The following is a 26,487-nucleotide window of genomic DNA, read 5'->3' on the forward strand; positions in this document are numbered from 1 at the left end:
TTGGCAGCGCAAAAAAACGAGGACAAAAGCGAACGAAGAGACACAACACAAGCGCAGACTATCAACTGAACTTTTATTCACTGAAAGGAAGCTTTATAGGCGTGATAAAACATAAAAACAACAAAAGGAACCGCCACAACCGATGTACAAAGAAATCAATGACATTTCATTCCTGCGTGATAAGGAACACAACAGCAACAGGAAAACCAAATTCAATCTCATCAGGCCAACTCCCCGTACTGTCTACTTGCCCCGTACTGTCTACTTGTGTATCTTTTAACCTTTACAACCCATTAGTTTTGACGGCTCTCATAGCAGTATGCGTGTGTAAAGCAAGGGCGGCATCTTGGCACATAAAGCAACAGCTCTGCCCCTCTGACATCCAAGCTGTGTGCGGGTGGCTGCAGCCGTCCACTGGCCACTCAGGACGTTTCTGCCGTATTCTACAGTCGGAGTGGTGGAGACAAGTACGACGCTTCTACAGGCTTTGCCTTCGCGTCCACAGCGGGATAGGTGTGAATGAGCGGCAGCAGCTCCGGATGTACGAGGATTGGTCCAAAACAGCAGACAGCCTAACGGAGTTCTTGTGGAACACTATTCGTCCTAGGCTACCAACAAGGAAGAAAGCCTCCGCTTCTACGGGGAAGATTACCGTCCTAGGGAACAGGGTGATTGACGACCGTCACCGACGAACTCTGGAACTGGGTCCTAAATTCTGCTTCGAACCTGCCATGACGCCACTCGAGCTGCTGGCGCTCTCGCGCGCGGTCTCCCGGGTTGTTCCCGACGCTGATAAATCTAGGTGCGTCAACGAGTGCTCTGCAATCGTAATGGACCAAAAAAGAAAACCGAGAACTGCAGGAATAATGAAAGAGCTGGTAACCTATTTGGCGGCTGAGGGCTTAAGGCCCATCCTTTCTGACAAGGAGGGGTTCTTTGTCCTAGCGCCAGAAGAAGTTTTCAGGAAGAACGCAGGGGAGGCAATTGAAAAGAACTTCAAAGAAGTGGCTCTGAGGCGTGCTGCCATCAAGAAACGGGCCAAGGTCATCCTGGAAGGGATGAACCTCGATCGACTGGGTGCTATGGTCAGTAATAGCAAAGGTACCGTTCTAGACCTGTTTTTCACAGCCAAGACACATAAACCGGACGTTCCCTTCAGGGCAATTGTTTCGGAGCGGGACACTTGGCAGCATGCCGTTTCTGGGTATCTTCAGCGTCATCTTGGTTCTCTCACGTTGGCCGACCCATTTTTGGTAGAGAACTCTGCAGGTGTTGTGAAGTTTCTGTCACAGATAGAGGGAGAGAGGCATTTCGCCTTCAGCATAGATTTCGAAGATTTGTTTTACTCTTTACCCCATGATCAGCTTATGGAGTATGTGAAGGACTGCATCACCGTGGATAGTGACGAGGTTGTGTTTGTGGCGGATTGTGGTGTTTCAGTGGAAAGCTTCCTAGAGCTCCTATCGTTTTACCTTGACTCAACCTTCGTTGGGTGGGGCCAAAAAGCGTACGTCCAGAGGTACGGCGTCTGCATTGGATCCCGTGTCACACCTGTCTTGAGCTACATTTTCCTAAGCAGAATGGACGTAAAACTAGCGGAAGATCTTGCTGATTTTGCAGGGAGAGTCTTCCGGTACGTGGATGATTTTTTGATTTTCTTAAAGGATATCTCCCCCGGGGTTATCCCGGACGTCGTCAAGATATTCAAGGAAAGGGGCGGCGGTCTGAAGTTCACATTTCAATTACCACAGTCAGGCTCCATCCAGTTCCTAGACCTGAGGATTGATTGCCACGCGAGTGGTGTGTGCTGGGAGTATCGCCCACGAACGGAAAAGCCCCTCCTCAATCACAGTTCTGGTGATTCGAAATTGGTAAAGGCCGGCATTGCTACTTCTTCCTTAAAAGCTTCTCTCTCAAAATCCTGCTCCCACAAGGTTGGAACAAGCTTCCTGGGACAAATGCGCAGGTTAAAGGAAGCAGGTTTTCCTGATCAGACTCTGGCTAGGGTCACTGAAAGGATCTTAGCCAGGTCAGGCAGGCCCCCGGTCATCGCGAAAGAGAACGGTGCGGAAAAACGATTGGTAGGAATCCCCTACGTGCACGGCATTTCACATCGCCTAAGAAAAGTGGGGGCGAGGTACGGGGCGAAAATTGTTTTCACCGCGAAGAACAAACTCGGTGGTGTGTGCAGTGCTGTGCGCAAAAAGATTGAGCATGGTGGTAACCGCGCAGTGAATGATTGCACGATAGCCCACAGAAAGAGGCTCACAGATTGCGACACATGTGTTGTGTATCGCGTTCCACTTTCATGTGGTAAGAATTACATCGGCCAGACTGGTCGATGTATCAATGAGCGTCTAGCGGAACACCGCAGATCTCTAAAAGGTGCTGTGTCCTCCAACCTCGCTTTGCACTGCAGGGATTGCAAAGATTGCTTTCCTCACCTTGACAGGATAAGTATCTTGTTCAGGCACAGGGATAGGGTATGCCGGGAGCTGATAGAAGCTTACTTGATTAAGAAAGAGAGAGAAGCGTGTGCCGCATCACAGTCGGTCAGCCTGCAGGATAAGGAAGTTCCTTTCCTGCGCAGTTTCTTGGGGGCAAGTAGACAGTACGGGGAGTTGGCCTAATGAGATTGAATTTGGCTTTCCTGTTGATGTTGTGTTCCTTATCACGCAGGAATGAAATGTCATTGATTTCTTTGTACATCGGTTGTGGCGGTTCCTTTTGTTGTTTTTGTGTTTTATCACGCCTATAAAGCATCCTTTCAGTGAATAAAAGTTCAGTTGATAGTCTGCGCTTGTATTGTGTCTCTTCGTTCGCTTTTGTCCTCGTTTTTTGTGCTGCCAAGTATGAATCCCCCTTGCATGTGGCAAGGTGTACGTTGGCCAGACTGGACGCCGCGTAAACAGCGTGCAGGGGAACGTAAAAGGTCGTTAGGGAACGCATCAGATTCGTCCGAAAACATACCCGCCCATTGCCGCTCCTGCATTGATAAAAAAAAACTGTTAACCACGACTTGGCGAGATTAAAATTCTAGCTAGAAGCAAAGATAGATTAGCTTGGGAACTGGCAGAAGCCTTTTTTTATCAAAGAGAGAGGTGGCATGTGCGTCAGCACCACTTCCATCTCCCTACGAGGAAATAAGCATAGATTGCTAAATGATACGCAATGATGAGTAGCTTTTGTGTGAGTGTGCTTTATGTTGTTGGTTTTTTCTCCTTTTTTTCCTTTTTTACCATGTAAGAAATGCGCATGCGTTCACCTTCTTCGGGCTATATATATATGCAACATGTGGCTTTCAATAAACATAGTTGGAGTCAGCGCCCGTCCTGTCTGGTCTTTCTGTGTGGGTTGTGTAAAAATTAGCGCTGTTTTTACTTTTGTTACACACTGCAGACTAGGTCACGCAACTCTAAGCAGCCCTCAGCTGGTTTCACTTGTTTAGGACACTAGTCTTTTTTAAAGGCTTGGTTATATTTCAGTGAGGCGCCCAGACTAGAATGCATTGTTTTGCTTTATATTACACACTCATATGTTCCAATCAGGAGCAGGTCATGTTCTTCGTTCACGTGCAAGACACACATTTAATGTAAATGTGTCGTGTGCGCCACGAAATCTGTATGCATACAAATCCTGTTTTTGGGCCCAGGTTGCCTAGGCACGGGTTACATAGGAATTAAGCATCCGCAGAGTTAAGGGAATTAAACATCATTAAAATTTATAAGATTTGGCAACTTTGCTAGCATTATACTGACAGCAGATGTAGCACACAACCAGCTAGCAGTAATACTAATACCAGTTGCCATCAGAGGTATTGCAGTGAAATCGAGAACAAATTACAGGATGAGACTTGAGTCTCCCCAAGCATGATGTTCTTATGGCCCAGATTATCCAACTGTAAATTTACATAGCTCTCGTAGGTTCTTACACTTAGCAATCAGTGCATAAAAACTGCCTTTTGCACAGAATGCCCACAAAGACCAAAGATCTTTAGAGGAAAACTGTGGTGTTTTCTGTGCAATGCACTTTGTTGTCCGAATTACATAAAGAAAATGGTAAAGGAAGTAATGTGGGCATCTAATGAAATATAAAACAAGCCCTAATCATCATCATCATCATTAGCCTGACTATGCCCACTGCATAAAAATGGCACTTTGAAAATAAGCTAATAGAGTGGTAGATGTGTAGCAGTTTGCTAGGCGATATCTAATAACTATTGCATTGAAATGAAATGTTCTCAAAAAGCTTTAATTAGATAAAAATGATACAAGTAGTATACAGAAGTTATACAGACAATTAGCCATATAAAAACACAAACATATTTGTATTAGCAGCAGAGTTATTGTGTAAAATGAAACTAAATCTCAGCTGCACATTCTTGCCACTTTATCTTGAACTTCTCGAGCTGGCAAAGGACACTGCACACTTTCGGCTCCACCGACAGGATGTTCAGAGACAAATGCTGGCCGCCTCCGGGTTGATGCCACGAGCTGCAGAAAAAGAAGCCATATTTAGAAGCTATACCGTTCCACATGGATAAGCAGAATTCCAGGGCTAGCTGCATGGCTAGTACCCATATAGGAATAAGTTGAATTCTTTGCATTCGAACATTATTGGAGCCAAATTTCCTATGGAAATAAGAGCTTATAACACCATTCACATAATGGTTATACCAAATTTTTATGTAAAACAAAGTGCCTCAAAGCCTTACAAGCACGCACAGCAAGACACATTGTGCAGGTATGACACATTGTGCTTTACCTATAGCCAGCTATCAGAAAGTTGCTTCATAAATTGAAATTACTCGCTGCATTAGGATGTTGGAATGCTTTACATGGCTAATTTGACATCAGAAATCTGCATGGTACATAACCCGTCATTTTTTACTGCAGCATCACCAATTATTTCTCAACCAGACACATAAACACTTGCTCACAGGACTCGGAATGCATTTATAATGCATCAAACTACTTGAAGGTTGACTGGAGAATCTTTACAATAAAAAAAAAGTTATGTGGATTAGCTCAGCTAATCCAGGATATACAACGCGAAAGACGTCGGCGTTCACTGTGTTCATTGGCGTTGACAATATTCTATAGATGGCGATGGATTTGAGCAAAGGAAGGGTGCATAACTGGCTCCCTGGATATGCGGACGCCTCATTTGTGCTTTGATACATGTGGCGTTGGTGAGAGAGATGTGGCCTGAATGCATTAGCGCTGACAGCGTTCTGGCTGACATGCGGCACTGCAGCAATAGCTAGGCCGCAGCGTTCATTCGGTGATCTATCTCTCGCGATCAACCATTACCTGCATGCCACCTCCCAGGGTGGCAGGGAGGGCGCGCTGTTTATAGAGTGTGCGGAACACAATCAAAGCAGGCTTTTGCAGTTGGGCACGAACGCCACGTACATGAAAGCGAGATTGAGGTATCCACTTACCCGCGGAGCCGATTGTGCGCCTTTCCTTTCGTGAAAATGAACGGCCTTTGCAAAGTTGTCAACGCCGATGAATTCTATGAACGCCGTCGGCTCACTTGTTTGGTTTTTGAGGAAAGGAAATGGCACAGTAACCGTCTCACATGTCTCGGTGGACGCCCGAACCGCCCCGTAAAGGAAGGGATAAAGGAGGGAGGGCAAGAAGAAAGAGAAACTGATAATTGAAAGCAGGATTTTGAGGAAAGGCGCGGCGCTGCGCAGCGGCGGTACACATGTGGCTCGGTACTACTAGTGGCGCATGCGCAGTAGTAACTAGGAAGCAAGAGAGAGAGAAACGCGGCAGCGGCGAAAGGTCAGGTGACGGAGTCGGCGGCGGCCACCTGCACCGTGCATGACGTCACTCGTGCTCCGACATTAAGCCTGCTCGCGCGAAGCGCGGTGTTGACTAGCGTAGCGAAGCTTTTCGCTTCAAAAATTGTAATTCATTGTTTGATGCCTAGTTACAACTGAAATGTGTAGCCCCACCTAAACATATATATGAAATAATTCTGATGACATCTTTTCGACATCTTTTTAAGACCAGAAATAAAATTTCAGCCCCCTTCAAAATACACATGTTGCAACAAAACATAGTTCAATGCATTTCAGCATCATCATCATCAGCCTGACTACACCCACTGCAGGGCAAAAGCCTCTTCTATGTCTCTCCAATTAACCCTGTCCCTTGTCAACTGTGCCCATCCTATGCCCGCAAACTTCTTAATCGCATCCGCCCACCTTTCTGCCACCCCTGCTACACTTGCCTTTCTTGGAACCCACACTGCTACCCTCAAAGACCAGCAGTTATCTTGCCTTCACATTACAGGCCCTGCCCAAGTTCATTTGTTCCTCTTGATTTCGACTAAGATGTCATTAGCCTGCGTTTGTTCCCTCATCCACTTTGCCAACTTCTGGTCTTAATGTTAAATCTATCATTTTTCTTTCCATACCTAGCTGTGTTGTCCTTAACTTAAGCTGAACTCTTTTCGCTAGCCTTCGAATTTCTGCCCCATAGGCGAGTGCTGGTGAGATATGTGCAGCTGTTGTATACTTTTCGTTTGAGGGATATTGGTAAACTGCTACTCAAAATCCAAGACAAATGTCTTGTGGGGAGTGGGATAGTTTGGATGGACGTACCATCCCGTGTGGGTTAGCTTTCTGCATACCGAGAACCGCAAGCCTTTGTCCTGCCTTGTGAGTAGATCTGTCAAGAAAAGACTGCCCTGCTGCCCTGGCAGAGGAAGCTAAGGTACCCACACGGGGCGGTACCTCCATTTCAACTCGAACCATCCCACTCCCCACAAGGCATCTGTCATTACATTTTATTGAAGAGAGCTGACACCATATGTTCCTCACATGAAAAAAAGAAATGAGAAGAACCGAGTCGTCTCCGATCTCCAAAAAATGGGAAACCCAGTTCATTCATCCGATGCATTAGCCAAAAACAAAAGACAAAACAAAAATTGGCGGTGGTTTAGCTTTGGTTAAACTTGGAGTGACGCGATAGCTACAGCTGGCTGAGTGAAACTTGGTTACGTGACCAACCACGGGATAAGCCCCGGCGCCGCGCCGCTGGCAGCTGCTTCGCGCCACGTGACAGCGTGGCGGCGCAGCCACAGGGTGGCGGCGCCGCCACCGGCACGCTGAGGGCTCGAAATGCTACCGTAACGTAGCTATCGCTACAAAACAGATCCATTCCTTCCCCAAGCACGTGCAAGAAGCAAAAAAGTGTTTGTATCCCATACGTGAAAGGCGTGAGCGAGACGCTGGCTCACATTCTCGGTAAAGAAGGGGTGCTAACAACGCACAAACTGACTGCCACCATTGGACGCCTCCCCCGCTCAAAATACCACCACCCTAAAGAAAGGGCCCAAGGCATTGTATACAAAATCCTATGCTCGGTCTGCCCAGCCTCGTACGTAGGGGAAACGAAGAACTTCGAGGAAAGAATGAGTCAACACAAAGCGGACGTCCGACAAATGAACCGTCAGTGCAGCGTTGTGGCCGAACACTGCGATACATGCGACCACCGAATTGACTTTGACGGTACTATTGTACTGGAAACCGAAGCTAACCCACGGAGGAGGCTTCTACTCAAGTCGTGGCACATCCAACAGACCCGGAAGAAAGTTAATCGCTCCCTGGGGGCACTTCCTTCTTGTTATATCCATGGTTTCTAGCCACTGACCCGGAAGTCTTCCACGCGAGGGCTTAAGAAGCCAAGCTGCGCCTCACCCGTAGTCACACTTGAAGAAGGGACCGAGTCGGTCCCGAAACATCGTGTTTTTTTCCAAAAATTAACTTGTTTGGTGTCAGTCATCTTTCTCCTAAAATGAGATCAGGAAGTTCACGAAAATTAAATGGCAGTAGCTGGCACAGAGCATGACAATTGGAGCAATATGGGAGAGGCCTTTGTCCCACAATGTGACAGTGAGGCTGACACTGATGGTAGCTAAAAAATGTGTGTTATGTTGTATGGCACATAGGCAGCTAAGGCCATCATGCGCCAAGCTCAAGGTATAGAATTGGTTTCCTGTAGAATGTTTAGGAATATGAAACATTGTCGATGGTGTAGATGGCCTAAAAAGATTGTACTGCTTAGTAATAACAGAGGAGAAGAAATTTCCTAGGAAATGACTAATGGTAAAAGCGTTAAGGAAGGTCAGGCAGCCTTAGCGGCTATCCTTGGCTGGGCAAGGATCCTGAGGCGCCCAACCAATCAAATAAAAAGCCTCAGCCTGGCTACTTCTCAGGAATGAGAGCGGTTGAGGTGTATCATGTAATTAAAGCGAACCAATGGCTCAAAAATTATACTTTCAATTACGCCTGCTTCTTTTAAAAAGCTAAAAACGGAAGGTATGTTAACAATGGCATTATCTTCTAAGAGCAATGTTGAGAGGAAAGGAATGCATTCATGATAAAATTGAGTGAAGTACGTTTCTTTAGTTTTTCTAGTTTCACGCATGTCAATAAAATATGGTTAACCGTAAGTTCATCTCCACATTCTTTGCAAACAGGTTTATTTTATTTTGTTAGCAGGAAGTTGTGCGTAAGGTGCGAGTGGCCTATTTGGAGACGGCATAGAATCACTTCCTTAAAACGTTCCTAGTGCACACATGACTTAAATTCACCTAAAACCGGCTTTATTATGTGTAGTTTATTATTCACTTCACTGTTCCAAGCCGGCTGCCATTTTTTCTTTAATTTCTGTTGTACTAATTTCATGCAGTCATTAAAGGGTATATTTACCTTTTTTATTTCCTTGCCACGAGCTTGAGCAGTACACAAATCTGCTCTCTCATTGCCTTTTATTCCGACGTGACTCGGGATCCAGCAGAGTTTAATGCTTTGTCCTCGAGCTGTGGCTGTTACTGTGTTGTGTATGATGTCATCAAGTATAGGAGTGATTGCGTTTCTAGAGTGGAGGGCTGTAAGTACACTTAAGAAGTCTGTGTAAATAATAGTGTTTTTGAGGTTCTCGCTTAGTCCTTTTTGCCCCGCCGCGGTGGCTCAGTGGTTAGGGCGCTCGACTACTGATCCGGAGTTCCCGGGTTCGAACCCGACCGCGGCGGCTGCGTTTTTATGGAGGAAAAACGCTAAGGCGCCCGTGTGTTGTGCGATGTCAGTGCACGTTAAAGATCCCCAGGTGGTCGAAATTATTCCGGAGCCCTCCACTACGGCACCTATTCTTCCTTTCTTCTTTCACTCCCTCCTTTATCCCTTCCCTTACGGCGCGGTTCAGGTGTCCAAAGATATATGAGACAGATACTGCGCCATTTCCTTTCCCCCAAAACCAATTAATTAATTAATAATTCTCGCTTAGTATTTTTTCTATAGCCACACATACTGCGTAACATTCTGTAGTGAAGATGGATGAGCCTTGTGGAAGTCGTATTGTTTTCTTCGAATTCCCTCGTCCCACTGCGCTTCCTACATAAACACTCGTTTTTGAACTGTCAGTGTAAAAGTCCGTAAAGCTACTGTATTTTTCTTCGAGTGCAAAGAATTACTGTACTATATGTTGTTGTGGAGTTTGTTTTTTTACAGAACTGCATAAGAGTGAAATCGCAGATTGCCGGAAAATTGTGCCATGGAGGCAGTGGACCTCGTCTTCGAGCGATGGCAGGTAATGTGTCCAGTACCCCGAGGTTTTGGCACATCTCTTCGAAACGCAGGAGGAGTGGCCTAATAGCTTGCGCTTTGTTGTTAAACAGTGTTCTTGACGGGCACTTTGTGACTATGGGGTAAAATAGGTGCTTGGGAAGCGAACGGATTTTCAAAATGTACGAGCATGTGAGCATGGTTCTTCGGTCTGTAAGTGATGGTTCGTTGGTTTATACATAAAGACTGTTTATGGGTGATGTCCTGTGTGCACCAGTGGAAAGACGCAAACCTAAGTTATGTAGTGGATCCAGTCGTTTAAGGTATGATGGTCTCGCTGACCCATACACTATACATCCATAGTAAAGGGTAGAGCGTACTACAGAGTAGTAAATTTTTAGGACATGTCCTGTCGGCGCCCCAATGTTTTCGTGACAGTTCTTTGAGTATGTTAAGGGATCGGGATGCTTTCTTTTTCAGCGCATTTATATGAGGCAGGAAAGTGAGTTTTTTGTCAAAGGTTACGCCTAGTAATTTGTGTTCATTTTTACGCTTGTAGGCCTCGTTTGAGCGAGAAAAGACTGGGCACTTTTTTCTGTGTGGAAAACTGGAATCCATTCCCGTCTGCCCATGTCACTAGTTTATTAATTGTTAACTGTATTTGTATCTCGCATGTTACCAGGTTTGAAGATGTGTAGGCTATTTGCAGATCGTCAACGTAAACTGAATACATAATCGACTTCGGGAATACTTTGGCTATGTAACTCACTTTTATAACAATGTCGTGCTTAAAATACACCCCTGAGGAACCCCGTTCTCGGAACGAAGCTCCTAGACAGGGTTGATCCTAGGCGTACTTGAAATGAGCGGTCGGAAAGGAAGTCATTCAGGCAGTTCAACATCCTGCCACGGATGCCAAGCTCTGCTAGGTCACGAAGGATGCCGAACCTCCGGGTGGTGTCGTATGCTTTCTCGAGGTCAAAAAAGACGGCAAGACCGTGCTGTTTGTGTATAAGAGCTTCTCGTATTTTCCAGGCGAGCTAAATGGTCTGTTGAGCATGCTTTCTTAAAACCTCACTGATGGATGTCAATAAGTTCGCGAGATTCAAGCAGTAAAGTTAGTCTTATATTGAGCACACTTTCGAACGTATTCGCAAGGCAGCTGGTAAGGGCTATTGGCCTGTAACTACTCGGGGATGTTGGTTGCTTTCCATGTTTCAGGAATGGTACAATAACTGCTTTCTTCCAGGCTTTCGGTAGTTTTCCGAGTACCCATATTTTGTTAAAAAATTTCAAAAGTGCTTCCACAGACGGTTGGGAAAGATGTGCCAGCATTTTGTAATGTATATTATCAGGGCTAGGTGCTGCCTTTTTTCCGGCAGAGAGAACTTTGCATATTTCTTGGATTGTTATTAAACCATTGTACAGTTCGTTCGTGCAACCAGTTGTTGGAAGTCTATGTTTCTCCGCTGCATGTTTATACTTTAAAAATAATTCTGTGTAGTGTGAAGAACTATAAATGTTTGAAAAATGTTCGCCCAAGATGTTTGCCTGTTCTTTCATACTTGTTTGTGTGTCCGGACCTGTTAATTGTGTAAGGATAAAAGCTTCCGTTAAGCTTGCGGACTTGTTCCCGCATTTGTTTGGATGTAACTGAACTATTTATGGACGATACGTGGTATCTCCATGATGTTTTTTCAGCATTACAGCGGATGTACCGTGCTTTTGCTCTCGTGTTTTTTAAGAGTTGGGTATCTTCGGGAAACTCCCCAGGCTTTATTTTGTTTCTTTTTTGCTTCTCGCATTCTTGTGTGTACCAGGCCTTGTTGTTTTGTCGTACTATTCCTGACGATTGAGGAATAGCTTGACGCGCAGCATCAATAATGCAAGTTGTAAAAATTTCATTGAGTTCATCAACATTAAGATTGTTTGAAAATAATTTCTCCAGACTGGCCTTTTCTCTAAACAGTTGCCAGTCTGCTAGGTGTAGCTTCCAGCGGCGTGATTTACTTGGGATGACTGATGGTGGTGATGAAAAGTTAATCACCACAGGAAGGTGATCGCTTCCGCACGGGTTATGAAGAACATCCCACTTTAAATCGGTAAAAACAGATGAAGAGCTAAAAGACAAGTCTATGCCACTCATTTTTCCTGAGGCTGGAGAGCAATATGTGGGTTTGCCTGTATTGAGTAGGCAAACACAGAATAAAATCTTCTATTATACGGCCCCTAGTGTCTGTCTGTTCGCTCCCCCAAAACGGGGAGTGTGCATTAACATCCCCAACTACCAGATACGGCTCTGGCAGCTGATTAAAAAGTGATTCTAGGCAATGGAGTGTTATTGTGAGGTGTGGTTGAAGATATACAGAGCAGTCGGTTATATTTAAACAAAGTAAAACCGGCCTAAATAAGCAAGCAAGCAGAATGACGAACACTAACACTGACGAAGAGAAATCTCGATTACACCCGCAGTACTGCAGACAATGTGCTAGCGCGGTGGCCACGTTTCGATGGAGGCTAAACGCAACAGGTGACCGTAAGCTGAGTGACGTGAGTGCAGCAGGTGGCAGAAATTATTGCGCAGCTTTCCACCACGGCGCCTCTTTCCATCCTTCGTTCATTTCCTTTGTCATTCCTTCACTCACGGAGTGATAATAATAATAATTGGTTTTGGGGGAAAGGAAATGGCGCAGTATCTGTCTCATATATCGTTCGACACCTCAACTGCGTCGTAAGGGAAGGGATAAAGGAGGGAGCGAAAGAAGAGAGGAAGAAAGAGGTGCCGTAGTGGAGGGCTCCGGAATAATTTCGACCACCTGGGGATCTTTAACGTGCACTGACATCGCACAGCACACGGGCGCCTTAGCGTTTTTCCTCCATAAAAACGCAGCCGCCGTGGTCGGGTTCCTCACGGAGTTGTGGAGGCATCAGCTGAGAGGCGAGAAAGATACGGGACTTAAGGATATAAGTCGAAATTAAGAACAAATGGGTGACGCATTTAATGCGAAAGCAAGATAACCGATGTTCCATTGAAGTAACGGAGTGGATTCCAAGACTAGGCGAACGTAGTAGGGGGCGTTAGGGAGTAAGGTGGGTGACAGGTTAGGAAGTTTTTGGTGATAAGGTGGCCGTAGCTGGCACAGGAAAGGGTTAATTCGTTGAATGTGAGGTAGGTATTTGCCCTGAAGTGAACGCATTTAGCCAATGGGGATGAAGGTGATCATGAAAATTGATTTTAAGGAAAGGAAAGGTACAGTATCTTTCCTTTCCTTAAAATCAATTTTCATGATCACCTTCATCTCACTGGGAGGTCCTGCTCATGTCTGCAGAACCGACATAGCAGCTTGCTGCGGTGACTCGGGCTGCCGACGTCATGTCCCGGCATGGCGTACTTGATGCAGTGTGGGACCGCGCAGTGGCCCAGGGACCCAGCTAGGTCTAAAAATCACTTGCTCAATAAAGTCTGTCTGTCCGTCCGTCCGTCCGTCCGTCCGTCCGTCCGTCCGTCCGTCCGTCCGTCCGTCCGTCCGTCCGTCTGTCTGTCTGTCTGTCTGTCTGTCTGTCTGTCTGTCTGTCTGTCTGTCTGTCTGTCTGTCTGTCTGTCTGTCCCCATGGGCTAAATGCGTTCACTGCAGGGCAAAGACCTACCTCACATTCCTCGAATTAACCCTTTCCTGTGCCAGCTACGGCCACCTTATCACCAAAAACTTCCTAACCTCAATCACCCACCTTACTCCCTGACGCCCCTTACTTCGATCGTCTTGTCTTGGAATCCACTCCGTTACTTTAATGGAACATCGGTTATCTTGTTTTCGCATTAAATGCGTCGCCCATTTGTTCTTTATTTCGATTTATATCCTTAAGCCCCGTTTATTCGTTGCCCCTTCTTCTTTCTATCTCAAAGTTACACCTATCATTTTCCTTAAAAGGTCGCTACGCTGTCCTAAATTTAAGTTGGACCCTTTTCGTTCGACACCACTCCAGTTGTAGTCAACATAGTGTTTTGCGCGCGTGTTTTTATTGCTCCATCATGAACTAATCACGCGCACAACCTGGACACATTTCTTAATGTGTCAATAGTTTGTGTATATTACCTCTCCCCCAATCCTCTCTTCCTGTCCCCTAACCTCTTTCATTTCATTTCTCCATTCTGCCTGCTATCCTTTATTTCCGCTACCCCTGCTCAGGTGCTTCAGTATCGATGGGAGATGCCGAGGCTAGCAAAAATCTTTTCCTTCCTTTTTAATATTATTTTAATAAAACCACTTACTACTGATACTTTCATTAACCTTCACGTTGTTCCCGAAGAGGTAAGTACCGGCAAGACACAGCTGTTATATACTTTATTTTTAATAATAATATTAATAATTGGTTTTTCGTGGAAAGGAAATGGCGCAGTATCTGTCTGATATATCGTTGGACACCTGAACCGCGCCGTAAGGGAAGGGATAAAGGAGGGAGTGAAAGAAGAGAGGAACAAATAGGTCCGTAGTGGAGGGCTCCGGAATAATTTCGACCACCTGGGGATCTTTAACGTGCACTGACATCGCACAGCACACGGGCGCCTTAGCGTTTTTCCTCCATAAAAACGCAGCCGCCGCGGTCGGGTTCGAACCCGGGAACTCCGGATCAGTAGTCGAGCGCCCTAACCACTGAGCCACCGCGGCGGGGCTACTTTATTCTTAGAAAATTGGTTTCTGGGGAAAGGAAATGGCACAATATCTGTCTCACATATCGGCGACACCTGAACCGCGCCTTAGGGGAAGGGATAAAGGAGGGAGTGAAAGCAGAAAGGAAGTGGTGCCGTAGTGGAAGCCTCCGGAATAATTTCGACCACCTGGGGATCTTTAGCGTGCACTGACATCGTACAGCACACGGGCGCCTTAGCGTTTCGCCTCCATCGAAACGCGGCCGCCGCGGTCGGGTTCGAACCCGGGAACTCCGGATCAGTAGCCGAGCGCCCTTACGACTGAACCACCGCGACTTTCTTCTTGAAAAAAAATGGTTTTTTTAGAAAAGGAAATGGCGCAGTAACTGTCTCGCATATCTCGACGGGCACCCGAACCTCGCCGTACGGGAAGGAATAAAGGAGGGAGGGAAATAAGAAAGGAAGAAAGAGGTGCCGTAGTGGACGTCTCAGGAATAATTTCCGCCACCTGGTGATCTTTAACGTGCACAGACATAGCACATCACAAGGACGCCTCTTGCGTTTCGCCTCCATCGAAACGCGGTCACCGCGGTCGGATTCGAACCCGGGTACATTTCCTCCTGAGGGATATTGGTAAACCGCTGTTCAAAAATTAATGTGGAGTAGCTCAGCTAATTCAGAATATACAAAGCGAAAGATGTCGGCGTTCAATGTGTTCATTGGAGTTGGCGTTGAAAATGTCTACACTCAGGATAGCCCCGATACCGAAAAACATGGATCCAAACCTGCATAAAGGACGCAGGGAAGCTAGGGCAAAATACGTTCAACAAATCCTAGCCGAAAAAGAAAACACACTTTACACAGACGCGGCTGCGTACCCGAAAGATTCTCGAGAAATCAGAAACAGAATGGTAGCAACGGCAATAAACTGCACACAGGGAAATATCCAGCGCATCATTCAAGGACTGTGCGGCCGAGGAAGCCGAAGAGGCTGCCATCGCCCTGGCGGCGGCGGAGGGCTACCGTATCCGAAGGTCTCTAACAATATTAACAGACTCGCAAGCAGCATGCCGAAATTACATGAATGGCAAAATAGGACGGAAAGCTCTACATATCCTTAAATCGGCCAAAATGCCGCAAACCAGGGAACAACAACTGCAACACGTAATCATGTGGGTACCAGGACGCACCGGGATCGCCGGGAACGTAGAGGCAGATAGGATTGCTCGAGAGCACACAAACCGAGCCTCCACTCAAACTGACCCCGATAACCCAGCAGCAGACCCGGTACCCCTGAGCTACTCAGACATTCTAAACTATCACAGGGGAACGCGACTCAAATATCCGCCACCCCATAACAGCCTACACCAACAAGATGCAGTAGGCTGGAGGCTGCTGCAAACGGGGACTTTCCCCAATCTAAATACCTTAAGTAAAATCTGCCCCACGCAATACAGCAGCAAAGGTCCGTGGTGTGGAGAAAAACCCAAGTTAATGCACATAACGTGGGTGTGTCAGAAAAACAAGGATCTAGCTGCAATAAACAAAAACCCGAGTGCGGAACAGTGGGAGGGGATGCTCTCTAGCGAGGACCCGGCCGTCCAGCGCGGATTGGTGCGGAGAGCCTACCTGGCGGCATACCTCAGTGGAGCCCTGGACCAGGGGCCCCAACCCTGTTAAGACGGGCTGCAATAACTCATCGGAAGGTGAAGAAGACAGCCCGCGACCGCTAATAACACATTTTAATATCAAATATAAATAAAGTTTTTCCTCCTCCTCCTCCTCTTGTTAGAGATGACCCTTAAGATTCAATTAATGTTATCAAATACGCGCTGAAGAAATGAGACGGTTAAGCACTCATGTGAAGGAAATGCAAAAGGATATATTTACAAAAACTTATTTACATGCCAAAATAGTTACTCGCGAATTCGCACCCGCTCGCGCACCCGCACCGTCCAGCATCGCACACATACACTCTCTCTGAGACACACTCGTTCCTTGTCGTCCGTCTCTTCGCTGTGTCTCCTCCCAGCGCCGCAGGCTACCGCGCACTTACAATGCACCGGAAGCGCACACACACGCACACACTCACGCGCACATGTGCACGGGCCCACTTGAAAGCAGACGCCGCGCGGCTCTCCAGTTCGTACTTCGGGTGGCGGGGGCATTCGCAGAACGGTGGGCGGCGCCAAGGACGCTCCCCGTACAGAAAGCACACGTGTGGGCACAAAAGCACGCTCGCTGCACAGAACGACACTTGTGGAAAGAAGAAACATGTGTATAATAAATGGCCCTTTCTTACACTCGGGCATTCTGACAAAACTTAACGGCCTCGTTAATAGAAGTGAACAAAACTGTACAACACACAAACACTTCGCAAACAGTCATGAAACATATACAGACGTATGAATAAAACTAGAATAGAACGGATGCAGGCAGTAGACAAGTGGGTAAAATTAGTAGCACGCATCCTTGGATGTGGCCTGAAAAATAGTTCAGCTCGGCACTGCGCGTTTGCGTTCCGAACGCCTGAGTGGCTGCGGGACACTCTCCACTTCTCTCGCAGTGTCTTCCTCTTCGGTGGATGACTCGTCGTCTTCTAAGCGGTCTTGCGGGTGCGTTGACGTCCACCCCTTAAGCTGTGACACGTGAGCTGTAGTCGCAAAACGAGTATTCTTGCACTGATCGAGCTCTGTCACTCGATATGTATCAGAGGGTAGAGCCTGGGTTACTACCAACGGTCCTCTGTACTTACGCTGGGCCTTCGTCGGTTTTCCGGTCTGCTCAGGAGCCTTAGTCATGAACACGATGTCGCCGACATCGTAGAGACGTGCCGGGAAGTGCCTTCGATCATACGCTGCCTTGCTTTTCTCTTGCTCGGCGATGATGCGCTGTCGAACTCGTGTTCGCAATTCCTCGGGGTTTTCCCATTGGGCTTCGTCGCTGCCGACAATTCTTCTCAAGGCGGTGCTGTGGAACTCCGGCTGGTACCCGTACAGCATTTCGAAAGGTGTCTTGCCTGATGTCTTGTTTACGGCATTTTTGATGTCACGTTCTGCCTTTGAAAGTTTTTCGTCCCAATCGCGCTGCTTTGGGTCGCTCATTGAAGTTGCGATGACGGGCAGAACTGTCCGGTTTACTCTCTCCACAAGGCCGTTTGCTTGCGGGTGGCGCGTCGAGTTAAGCACGTGACGTATGCATCGTGCAGTGCAGAATTCCGCAAAGGCGCGCGACGTGAAGCAACTGCCTCTATCGCTAATAACTGTCCTTGGCAGACCTCTTTCGAGAACGAACTCCTCTAGCGCACGGAGCACATGCTTGGTTGATGTGTCGCGTGTAGCGATCAGTCTCACAAATCTGGTGAGGTTGTCGATGAACACAAGGAGGTACTGGTTGCGCTTCTTGCTTGGGACGAATGGCCCCATGTGGTCCATATGTATCACCTCGAACGGTCGTTTGCCCGGCAGAATTGGGTGTAAAAGACCTTCTCGTCTGCCAGCAGGTACTTCGTTGTAAATGCATTCGATACACTGCGAAATGTGCTTCCGGACGTAGTTCCTCATTCGTGGGAACCAAAAGCTCTCTTGGATTTTGGAAACTGTCTTTTCCAGTGCGAAGTGTCCCATCAAATCATGCGATTGCACCACAACTGCCTTTCGCATGCATTTTGGCGGTACGAATTTGAACTTCACGTTTGCGTCCTCTTCTATCTCTCTCACGAGTCTTCCCTCCCTCACGTTGTAACCCCTCGCTCTTGCCTTCTCTTCCTTCGTACGATCGCTCTCCGGTTTCTCCAGAATGGTTAGAAGCTCTCGCAGCTCTTCATCGCCTCTCTGAAGAACCATTACTTGTTCGGCAAGGTCACACGCCACGCACACCTCGAACCTTTCTTCTAGCAGGGAGTTCATCGTGTCTTGAGGAGCTTCCACGGGACCACGGCTGAGAGAGTCGACGTGGAGCATTCGCGTTCCCGGGCGGTGCTTGATTGTGAACTCGAACTCCTGGATCAAATCATACCACCTTGCGATTTGCGGCTTTTGGGTTCGCTGCGCGTTGAGGTAAACCAAAGCCTGGCAGTCGGTAACAATTGTAAAGTGTATTGCCAGCAGCAGCGGTCTGAGGCGATCCACTGCCCAAACAATTGCCATTAACTCGAGCTTAGACGAGTGGTAATTCTTTTCCGCGTCCGTCGTCTTTTTACTAACACAATAGACGAGATGCCATTTGTCACCCTTCTTTTGGAGCAGCATTGCTGCTAGTCCTTTCGCACATGCATCGGTATGTAACTCAGTCTCCGCTTTCGGGTCATACAGCTGGAGTACAGGTTCACACATGAGCCGTGATTTGAGCTCCTGGAAACTTTCCTCTTGTTCAGAGCCCCATACAAATTTTTCTTCTTTCTTGGTGAGCCTGGTGAGAGGTTCGGCAATCAGAGCATATTTCGCGATGAAACGCCGAAAGAAGCTCGTCAGCCCCTAGAACCGCCTGACGTCATGAGCGTTTTTCGGTACAGGGAAAAGCTCTATTGCCTGCACCTTAGCTTCTCCGGGCTGCACCGTTCCCTCCTTGAGGCGAAAACCCAGAAATTCAACGCTGTCCTTAGCGAAGGCGCACTTGCTAAGTCTCAGGGTTAGATTCGCCCTTTTGAAAGCTTCGAGAACCTGGCGCAGCCGCACGAGTAACTCGTTCCAGTTCCGTGCCGGAATGAGCACGTCATCCAAATAGCACATTGCGATCGTGCCCCTCAAAGGCCCCAAGACTCGATTCATCAGGCGCTGGAACACCGATGGAGCGTTTGTGAGCCCAAACGTCATCCTTTCGAACTGCCCTGTCTCATCAGGTGTTATGAAAGCTGTTTTGCTATTTGCTTCGTCGCTGAGTGGCACCTGCAGATAGCCATGAGCAAGGTCCAGCACAGTGTACAGCTTCGCCCCAGACAGTTTCTCAAGCTGTTCGTCCATGCTAGGGAGCGGGTACTTTTCCTTCAATCTCTGCGCGTTCAGGCGGCGGTAATCGACGACTAAACGCTTCTCGCCGTTCTTTTTTGCACTAGGATCACTCGGCTCGCGTAAGGCGACGAGGTCTCGCTTACGATACCCTCTCTTTTCCACTCTCCAACAATCTCACGAATTGTCTCTCTCTCCGCGGCATTTGTTCGGTACGGCCTAACCGCGACAGGCGAACTTCCAGGTGTCTCCGTGATGTCCATCTTAAGCACAGGAGTGCATCCCAGCTCGCTAATGTTGTTGGCGAAGCAGTCGCGATATTTATTTAGAAGGCCAAGAAGTTCAGCCTTTTGCTGCTTCGTTACTGAGGGCCCCACTTCAAGCTGCTGATCCTCGATTGGTCTGCGCTCTGTCGCAACGCAGAAAACCTTGGGCTCAGTTGCATCGCTCTCGCTCACGCGGGCAGGTTGCTTTTGGCTGTCAGGTATCTCCACAACGTCAACCTCCATGACGCGCCCGAGTCGCCGTCCCCTTTTCACAAGCAAGTCTTTGTCTCCGCTCGTGAAAATCGGCACACTAATCTCCCCTTCTCTCATGTCGACAAGAATTTCGTTTCCAAGTGTACAGAACAAAACAGGGCCTGACAAATCGGAATCTTATGATAAGGTTATCCAATTAATGGAGTTAGAGTGAATGACGGTCTCTCTAGTCGCTTTCACACGCAGTCTGGGCTCATTCAACGGCTCCAGGTGAGAGAACGGACATACACTTTTGTGCCAGAAGCGCAAACAACCACCCAGCCTGGCGTAGGCCACGTAAGGTAGTTCTGTGTACGTTCTCCCGACAAGCAAGTCAACTGTCAAAGTATCGTCTGGCACTACAAGAAAAGGACCGTTCTCGCCTTTGACACCGTCGATCTCGAGGTCTGTGTAGCACTTGCCGATCGCCCTGGCTGAAGGAGTGCCTTGGCTGCCGGAACCGTAGAGGGCCGTGGCATCCTTCGTCAGCCTCGCACCGCAACGTGCAGCCGCAGAGGCACGCAGGAGGCATCCAGAGCTGCCGTTGTCGATCATGCCGACGAGGGTCGTCGTCCCGTTCAGCATGACCTACTTCAGTAGCGCTCCAGGGGCGATTTTCCGTTCGGTGTCGGTCACTGTGTTGGTCTCGTTGCTTTGGCTCATCGAACAATGACGCTGCGTGTGGCCGCTCTTCCCACAGCGTAAGCATTTCATCTCATGCCTTTCTCCTGGACAATCGCGGGAGATGTGTCCGAATCGCCCACAGTTGTAGCATTTGAACTGGCCTCTTTCGTTGGTCAGGGGTGGTCTCCTGTCCTTGCCAAATCGATCGTACGTAGTCTTCCGCGCAGGTGGTGTTTCTGCAACCCTTTCGGTGGCCGCCGTGAATTGCCTCTTCTCACGCGTGCCGCCAAACCTTTGCTCCCGCTCTCGGTCGATACGCTCAAATTCCATAATATCGTGGAGAAGATCGTCGTCGTCCTCGTGGGTGCGTCCAAGTAGCATAGTACAGAGCTGCCTTGAGCGGAGACCGGTCAGCACCTGCTCCCGGGTGTCACAAAAATCGAGGATGGCCTCTCGACAAAGACGCACCTTTGAATGGAAGTAGGCTGTTGTGCTTTCGTTGCGCTGCTGCACTCGCTTCTGCATCTTCCTCCATCGTTCTGCCGCTCGTGTCTGGCCGCAGAAGGTGCGGCGGAAGTGGTAGTCAAAATTTTCCCACGACGTACTCACTTCTTTGCGAGAACGCAGCCAGTCCTTGGCAGGTCCCACAAGGTGGCACTTAGCAGTCTCCAACTTGAATGGTTCAGGCCATCGGTGCAGTGTAGCGGTGGTCTGCAGGTTTCCCAGCCACTCTTTCGCCGACACCGCATCGCCGCTGCCATCGAAGTCAGAAATGTTCTTGCTGAGGTCAGGCATCACCTGATAGGTTGTTGTTGCTGCTGCCACGCCTGGCGCTCCTGATGACGCTGGTAGAGCGAGCCTTTCCAGCAGACTGGCCAACAGACGGTCTTTTTCCCGCATCGCGCTCAGGAAGTCGCTCACTGAAATGCTGTCGCTCACTTTTCCTCCATCTTGACCGTCGGTGGTGCCCGCTGTCGCTCCTGAAGGTGTCTCGCTCATGGTCGTGATTAACTACAGTTCGCTCTCTGGAATTCGCAGTCTCCAGTCCGGTTCGCGCAGTTACAATCCCACTTCTGATTAATGTTAGAGATAACCCTTAAGATTCAATTAATGTTATCAAATACGCGCTGAAGAAATGAGACGATTAAGCACTCATGTGAAGGAAATGCAAAAGGATATATTTACAAAAACTTATTTACATGCCAAAATAGTTACTCGCGAATTCGCACCCGCTCGCGCACCCGCACCGTCCAGCATCGCACACACACACTCTCTCTTAGACGCACTCGTTCCTTGTCGTCCGAGTTACGAAACCAGATAGCAGCCCTAAAAGCGCAGATCGCGGTGCTAACGAGCAAACTAGAAAGTGCGCTAGCTAAACCCCCCAGCCACCTCAGCAAGAGGAGGCGATGGAAAGCGACACAGAACCTAGACTTGCAAATAAACTAGACGCTATGATGAGAAGGGTCCAGGAATCCATTCCCACCATAGTCTCACAACAGATAGCGAAAGCGATGACGGTTCGCAAATACGCTAACACGAGGAGACTCCAGAATCCCCGAGCCTACAGGATGCGTAGGGTGCTGAGCGAGGACGAGGAGGAAGACCACCAGGAGCAATTTCCCCTCCAGAATAACAACAATCTCCAGATACAACATGGCGAGACAAACTAAAGAGAGTCCCATAACATTAACGCAGTGGAATAGTCGAGGCTTGAAATCGAGGACTAAGAGAGCGGATCTTAGGATGCACCTGTCTACGTACGAGCATACTCCGGCAGTAGTGGCCGTACAGGAACCTGGCGGGAACGTGAGCCTCACAAACTACAAAACGTTCCAACTCGACCCCCTAACGTGCATCTTTGTGCACAAAAATTTCACTGCAAATTTGGTAGATCTGGAATTACAAACCAGCTTTTCGCACGTGATGGTGACTCTTCTGCCACTGAAAAGGAGGATTCGCCGCTACACATCCTGAACGTGTACTGCCCACCTAAAGCAAAAAACGTAACCTTCTCCACACTCCTGAGCAGAGCTATCAGGGAAGCAGGACGAGACCCGCTACTAGTAATGGGAGATTTCAACGCGCAGAGTCCCTCATGGGGCTATCATCGAGAAGACATACGAGGACGGAAGCTAGCGGAGGCGGCGTCCGCGTTAGGTCTAACCCTACACACTGACCCGGCGTGCCCCACGCGGATAGGGAACTCGGTGCAGAGGGACACGTGTCCCGACTTAACCTTCACGAAAAACGCGAGGCGAGTGGAGTGGACGAATACGGAGGAAACTCTCGGTAGTGACCACTGCCTGATCACCATAACGATCCGTACGAAACCCCTTACCAGGCCTACGGGGCACACTATGCTGCCGAACTGGACGAAATTTAGAAAGGAATACGAGGTAAGCTCCATCCAGGAGCAGGGTTATCAAGCCTGGACAAAACAGCTGCTGATCAACCTGTGTTCGACGGAGACGCAGGTAAAGCTCTCAGAGGCGGTGACGGACGTGGACACCCACCTCCTCCACCTCTGGGCAGCCAGACGCAGCATGGTCAAAAGATGGCGTAGACAGAAGCATAACCGAAAGCTAAGAGCTCGGATCGCGGCAATCACTAAAGAAGCGGCGGAGTACGCGGCGCAACTCGCGGACGCGAACTGGGTAGATAGGTGCAACGCGGCCGCTAGGCAGATGTCTAGCAAAAACACGTGGCGCCTCTTCCGGGCGCTCATAGATCCCAACCAGACGCGCACCGAGACGCAGAAGCACCTGCAGAGAGCGGTACATGTATTTCAAGGAAATACGGCCCAGCTCGCACTGAAGCTTCGGGACCAGTACCTGAGCACGACCCAAGATCCAAGGGGAGAAGCTTACAGATACAGTGGAGCCCAAAATGCTGAGCTGGACGAACCTTTCAAAATATACGAACTCAAGGCCGCTCTAGCGAGGATGAAACGCGGGACCGCGCCAGGAAAGGACGGGATCTCGGTAAAACTCCTAGCCAATCTGCCGGACCGCGCATACGAATCCCTCCTAAAACACTTGAATTCGGTTTGGGTGGGCGAAGCTCCACTTCCCACGGAGTGGAAGACGGCGCTGATAACTTTCATCCCCAAGGCGGGCAAGGCCATAGATACGGATAACCTAAGACCTATTTCTCTCACCTCGTGCGTGGGCAAACTGATGGAAGCTATGGTCAGAGATAGACTATCTGAGTACCTAGAAAACAAGCGAGTCTTCGCCGACTCGATGTACGGCTTCAGGACAAATAAATCGGCTCAGGACATCCTGCTGCAGCTCAGCAGGGAGGTACTAAACCCGATCGAACATCCGAACGGGGATAAGATAGTGCTGGCCCTAGATCTGAAGGGAGCCTTCGATAATGTGACACACGAGGCGATCCTCACACACCTATCAGAGACGGGATGCGGCAGGAACGCTTTCGAGTACATAAAACGCTTCCTCACGGACAGACAGGCCTACGTGAGGATCCAGAACGCGCAACACGGCCCCTTTCTATTAGGCACGAGAAGGACGCCACAGGGAGCGGTGCTATCCCCCTTGCTTTTCAACTTGGCAATGAAGAACCTGCCGGTCCACCTGGAGAAAGTCCCGGGTGTGCAGCACGCGCTGTACGCGGACGACATCTCCATTTGGGCCACGCAGGGCTCTCTCGGTGAAATGGAGGCCAGCCTGCAGGAGGCGGCCACCGCGGTGAACGAGTACGCGAAAAGATGTGGCCTTCATTGCTCCCCTCAAAAATCCGAATTCGTGCACATTCGCCCCAACAAAAAATGCACAAACAAGATAGAATTGAGACTTGGATCGGAACCGATACCCGAAAGAAAAGAAATTAGAGCCCTAGGTCTTTTCATCCACCAGCGTCGGCTGGCGACGACCACGCTCGACAAACTAAAGAAGGTGGGAGATCAGGTGGGCCGAATGGTCCGCAGAGTCTCGAACAAGAAAGGGGGATTGCGAAGCAAAGACGCCTTGCGGCTGGCCAATGCCTTTGTAACAAGCAGAATCCTGTACTCGACCCCCTATCTCCGCCTCAACAAACACGACCAGAACATCATCGAGGTGATAATACGCAAAATGGCGAAGAAGGCCCTCGACCTCCCGATAACTACGTCTAACCTGAGACTCCAAGGTCTGGGTATGACGAACTCCTTCGATGAACTTAGAGAAGCCCACCTCACAGGTCAATACACGCGATTATCGCAGACGCCGTCAGGACGCCGCCTTTTAGCCCGTCTGCACATAGAACACACGACTCTAACCGAGGAGAGAGTAAGACTCTCTCAGGAGTGGCGTTACGCCCTGCACGTAAGACCACTCCCAATTAATATGTCCAGGGACGACCACGAGGGTAGACGCAGGGCCAGGGCAGAGGCCTTAGCTCACCACTACGGAAGGAAACCCGGGGTATACTACGTGGACGCATCCGGCCCGCACCAAGGCGGGTGGTACACGGCGGCAGTGATCCACGAGTCCAACACGGTGAACGGGCTCACCTTCAAAGCCCGAAGCGTCACTCAAGCAGAGGAAGTCGCCATCGCATTAGCGGCAACACACTCCGATTCCAAGACAATCACAACCGACTCGCGAGGGGCGTGTCGGAACGTCCAACAGGGCTGGGTCCCGTACCTGGCCTACCGGCTGCTGCAAAACAGCTCGTACGTAGGGGGTCCATCCCACCGCTTCATAGTCTGGGCTCCGGCCCACTCGGGGCTAGGAGGAAACGAGGCAGCAGATGCAGCCGCCCGCGCGCTCTCTAACCGGGCAACCTCGTCCCCCGCCTCCTCTGAAGAAGTAGCGGAAGCCACGCCGACCTACACTTACAAGGAAATAACGCAATTATACAAAGATAGACATAAACTGTACCCCCACCCGTGTAAAGGATTAACGAGAGCGGAGGAACGCCTGTTCCTCCGCCTTGTCACGAACACCATGATGTGCCCGGCCTCGCTAAAGCACTTTGACCCTGCCTTCTCCGGGGAGTGCCCGCACTGTGGGGAGAGGTCCTCGAACCTCTACCACATAGTGTGGGCGTGCCCCTCCAACCCTGCTTTTACTCCAAACCCAAACCCCACCCGGGAGGACTGGGAGGCGACCCTACTCGCCTGTTGCGACCTGAAAGCCCAAAAGGCGATGGTCGAACGAGCTATGGCGGCAGCGGAAGCCACTGGGGTCCCGTACTAGGGACTCCACCTAGTGATTGTGAGGGGAAGGGCACTAAGCCTGACTCCTGAGCACCCTCCATGTAACTCCCTCTTTTCAGAGGAAATAAACGTTTTTACCACCACCACCACCGTCTCTTCGCTGTGTCTCCTCCCAGCGCCGCAGGCTACCGCGCACTTACAATGCACCGGAAGCGCACACACACGCACACACTCACGCGCACATGTGCACGGGCCCACTTGAAAGCAGACGCCGCGCGGCTCTCCAGTTCGTACTTCGGGTGGCGGGGGCATTCGCAGAACGGTGGGCGGCGCCAAGGACGCTCCCCGTACAGAAAGCACACGTGTGGGCACAAAAGCACGCTCGCTGCACAGAACGACACTTGCGGAAAGAAGAAACATGTGTATAATAAATGGCCCTTTCTTACACTCTAGACGCGATGGCTTTGAGCAAAGGAACGGCGTATGACTGGCTCCCTGGATATGCGGACGCCTCATTCGTGCTTTTATACATGTGGCGGTGGTGAGAGAGAGAGATGTCCTGAATGCATTAGCGCTGACAGCGTTGTGGCTGACATGCGGCACTGCGGCAATAGGAGGCCGAAGCGTTCATTTGGTGATCAATCTCTCGCGATCAACCATTACCTGCATGCCACCTCCCAGGGTGGCAGGGAGGGCGCGCTGTTTATAGTGTGCGGAACGCAATCAGAGGTGGCTTTTACAGTTCGACACCAACGCCACGTACATGAAAGCGAGATTGAGATCTCCACTGACATACCCGCCGCGGTGGCTCAGTGGTTAGGGCGCTCGACTACTGATCCGGAGTTCCCGGGTTCGAACCCGACCGCGGCGGCTGCGTTTTTATGGAGGAAAAACGCTAAGGCGCCCGTGCGCTGTGCGATGTCAGTGCACGTTAAAGATCCCCAGGTGGTCGAAATTATTCCGGAGCCCTCCACTACGGCACCTCTCTCTTCCTTTCTTATTTCATTCCC

General features: G+C 49.3%; 1 protein-coding gene and 1 pseudogene across 1 annotated transcript; one reads left to right on the forward strand and one right to left on the reverse strand.

Moving 5' to 3' along the window:
* Window positions 1–4,360: 4,360 nt before the first annotated feature.
* Window positions 4,361–21,376, reverse strand: LOC144112995 (uncharacterized; annotated as a pseudogene).
* Window positions 21,377–23,891: 2,515 nt separating this feature from the next.
* Window positions 23,892–25,607, forward strand: LOC144134691 (uncharacterized). Its single transcript, XM_077667543.1, has one exon. It carries the CDS (start codon window positions 23,892–23,894, stop codon window positions 25,515–25,517), a length of 1,626 nt encoding a protein of 541 aa, XP_077523669.1. The 3' UTR covers window positions 25,518–25,607.
* The last annotated feature ends 880 nt before the right edge of the window (window positions 25,608–26,487 follow it).

Source organism: Amblyomma americanum, chromosome 1, assembly GCF_052857255.1.
Source record: "Amblyomma americanum isolate KBUSLIRL-KWMA chromosome 1, ASM5285725v1, whole genome shotgun sequence".
Classification (NCBI taxonomy): domain Eukaryota; kingdom Metazoa; phylum Arthropoda; class Arachnida; order Ixodida; family Ixodidae; genus Amblyomma; species Amblyomma americanum.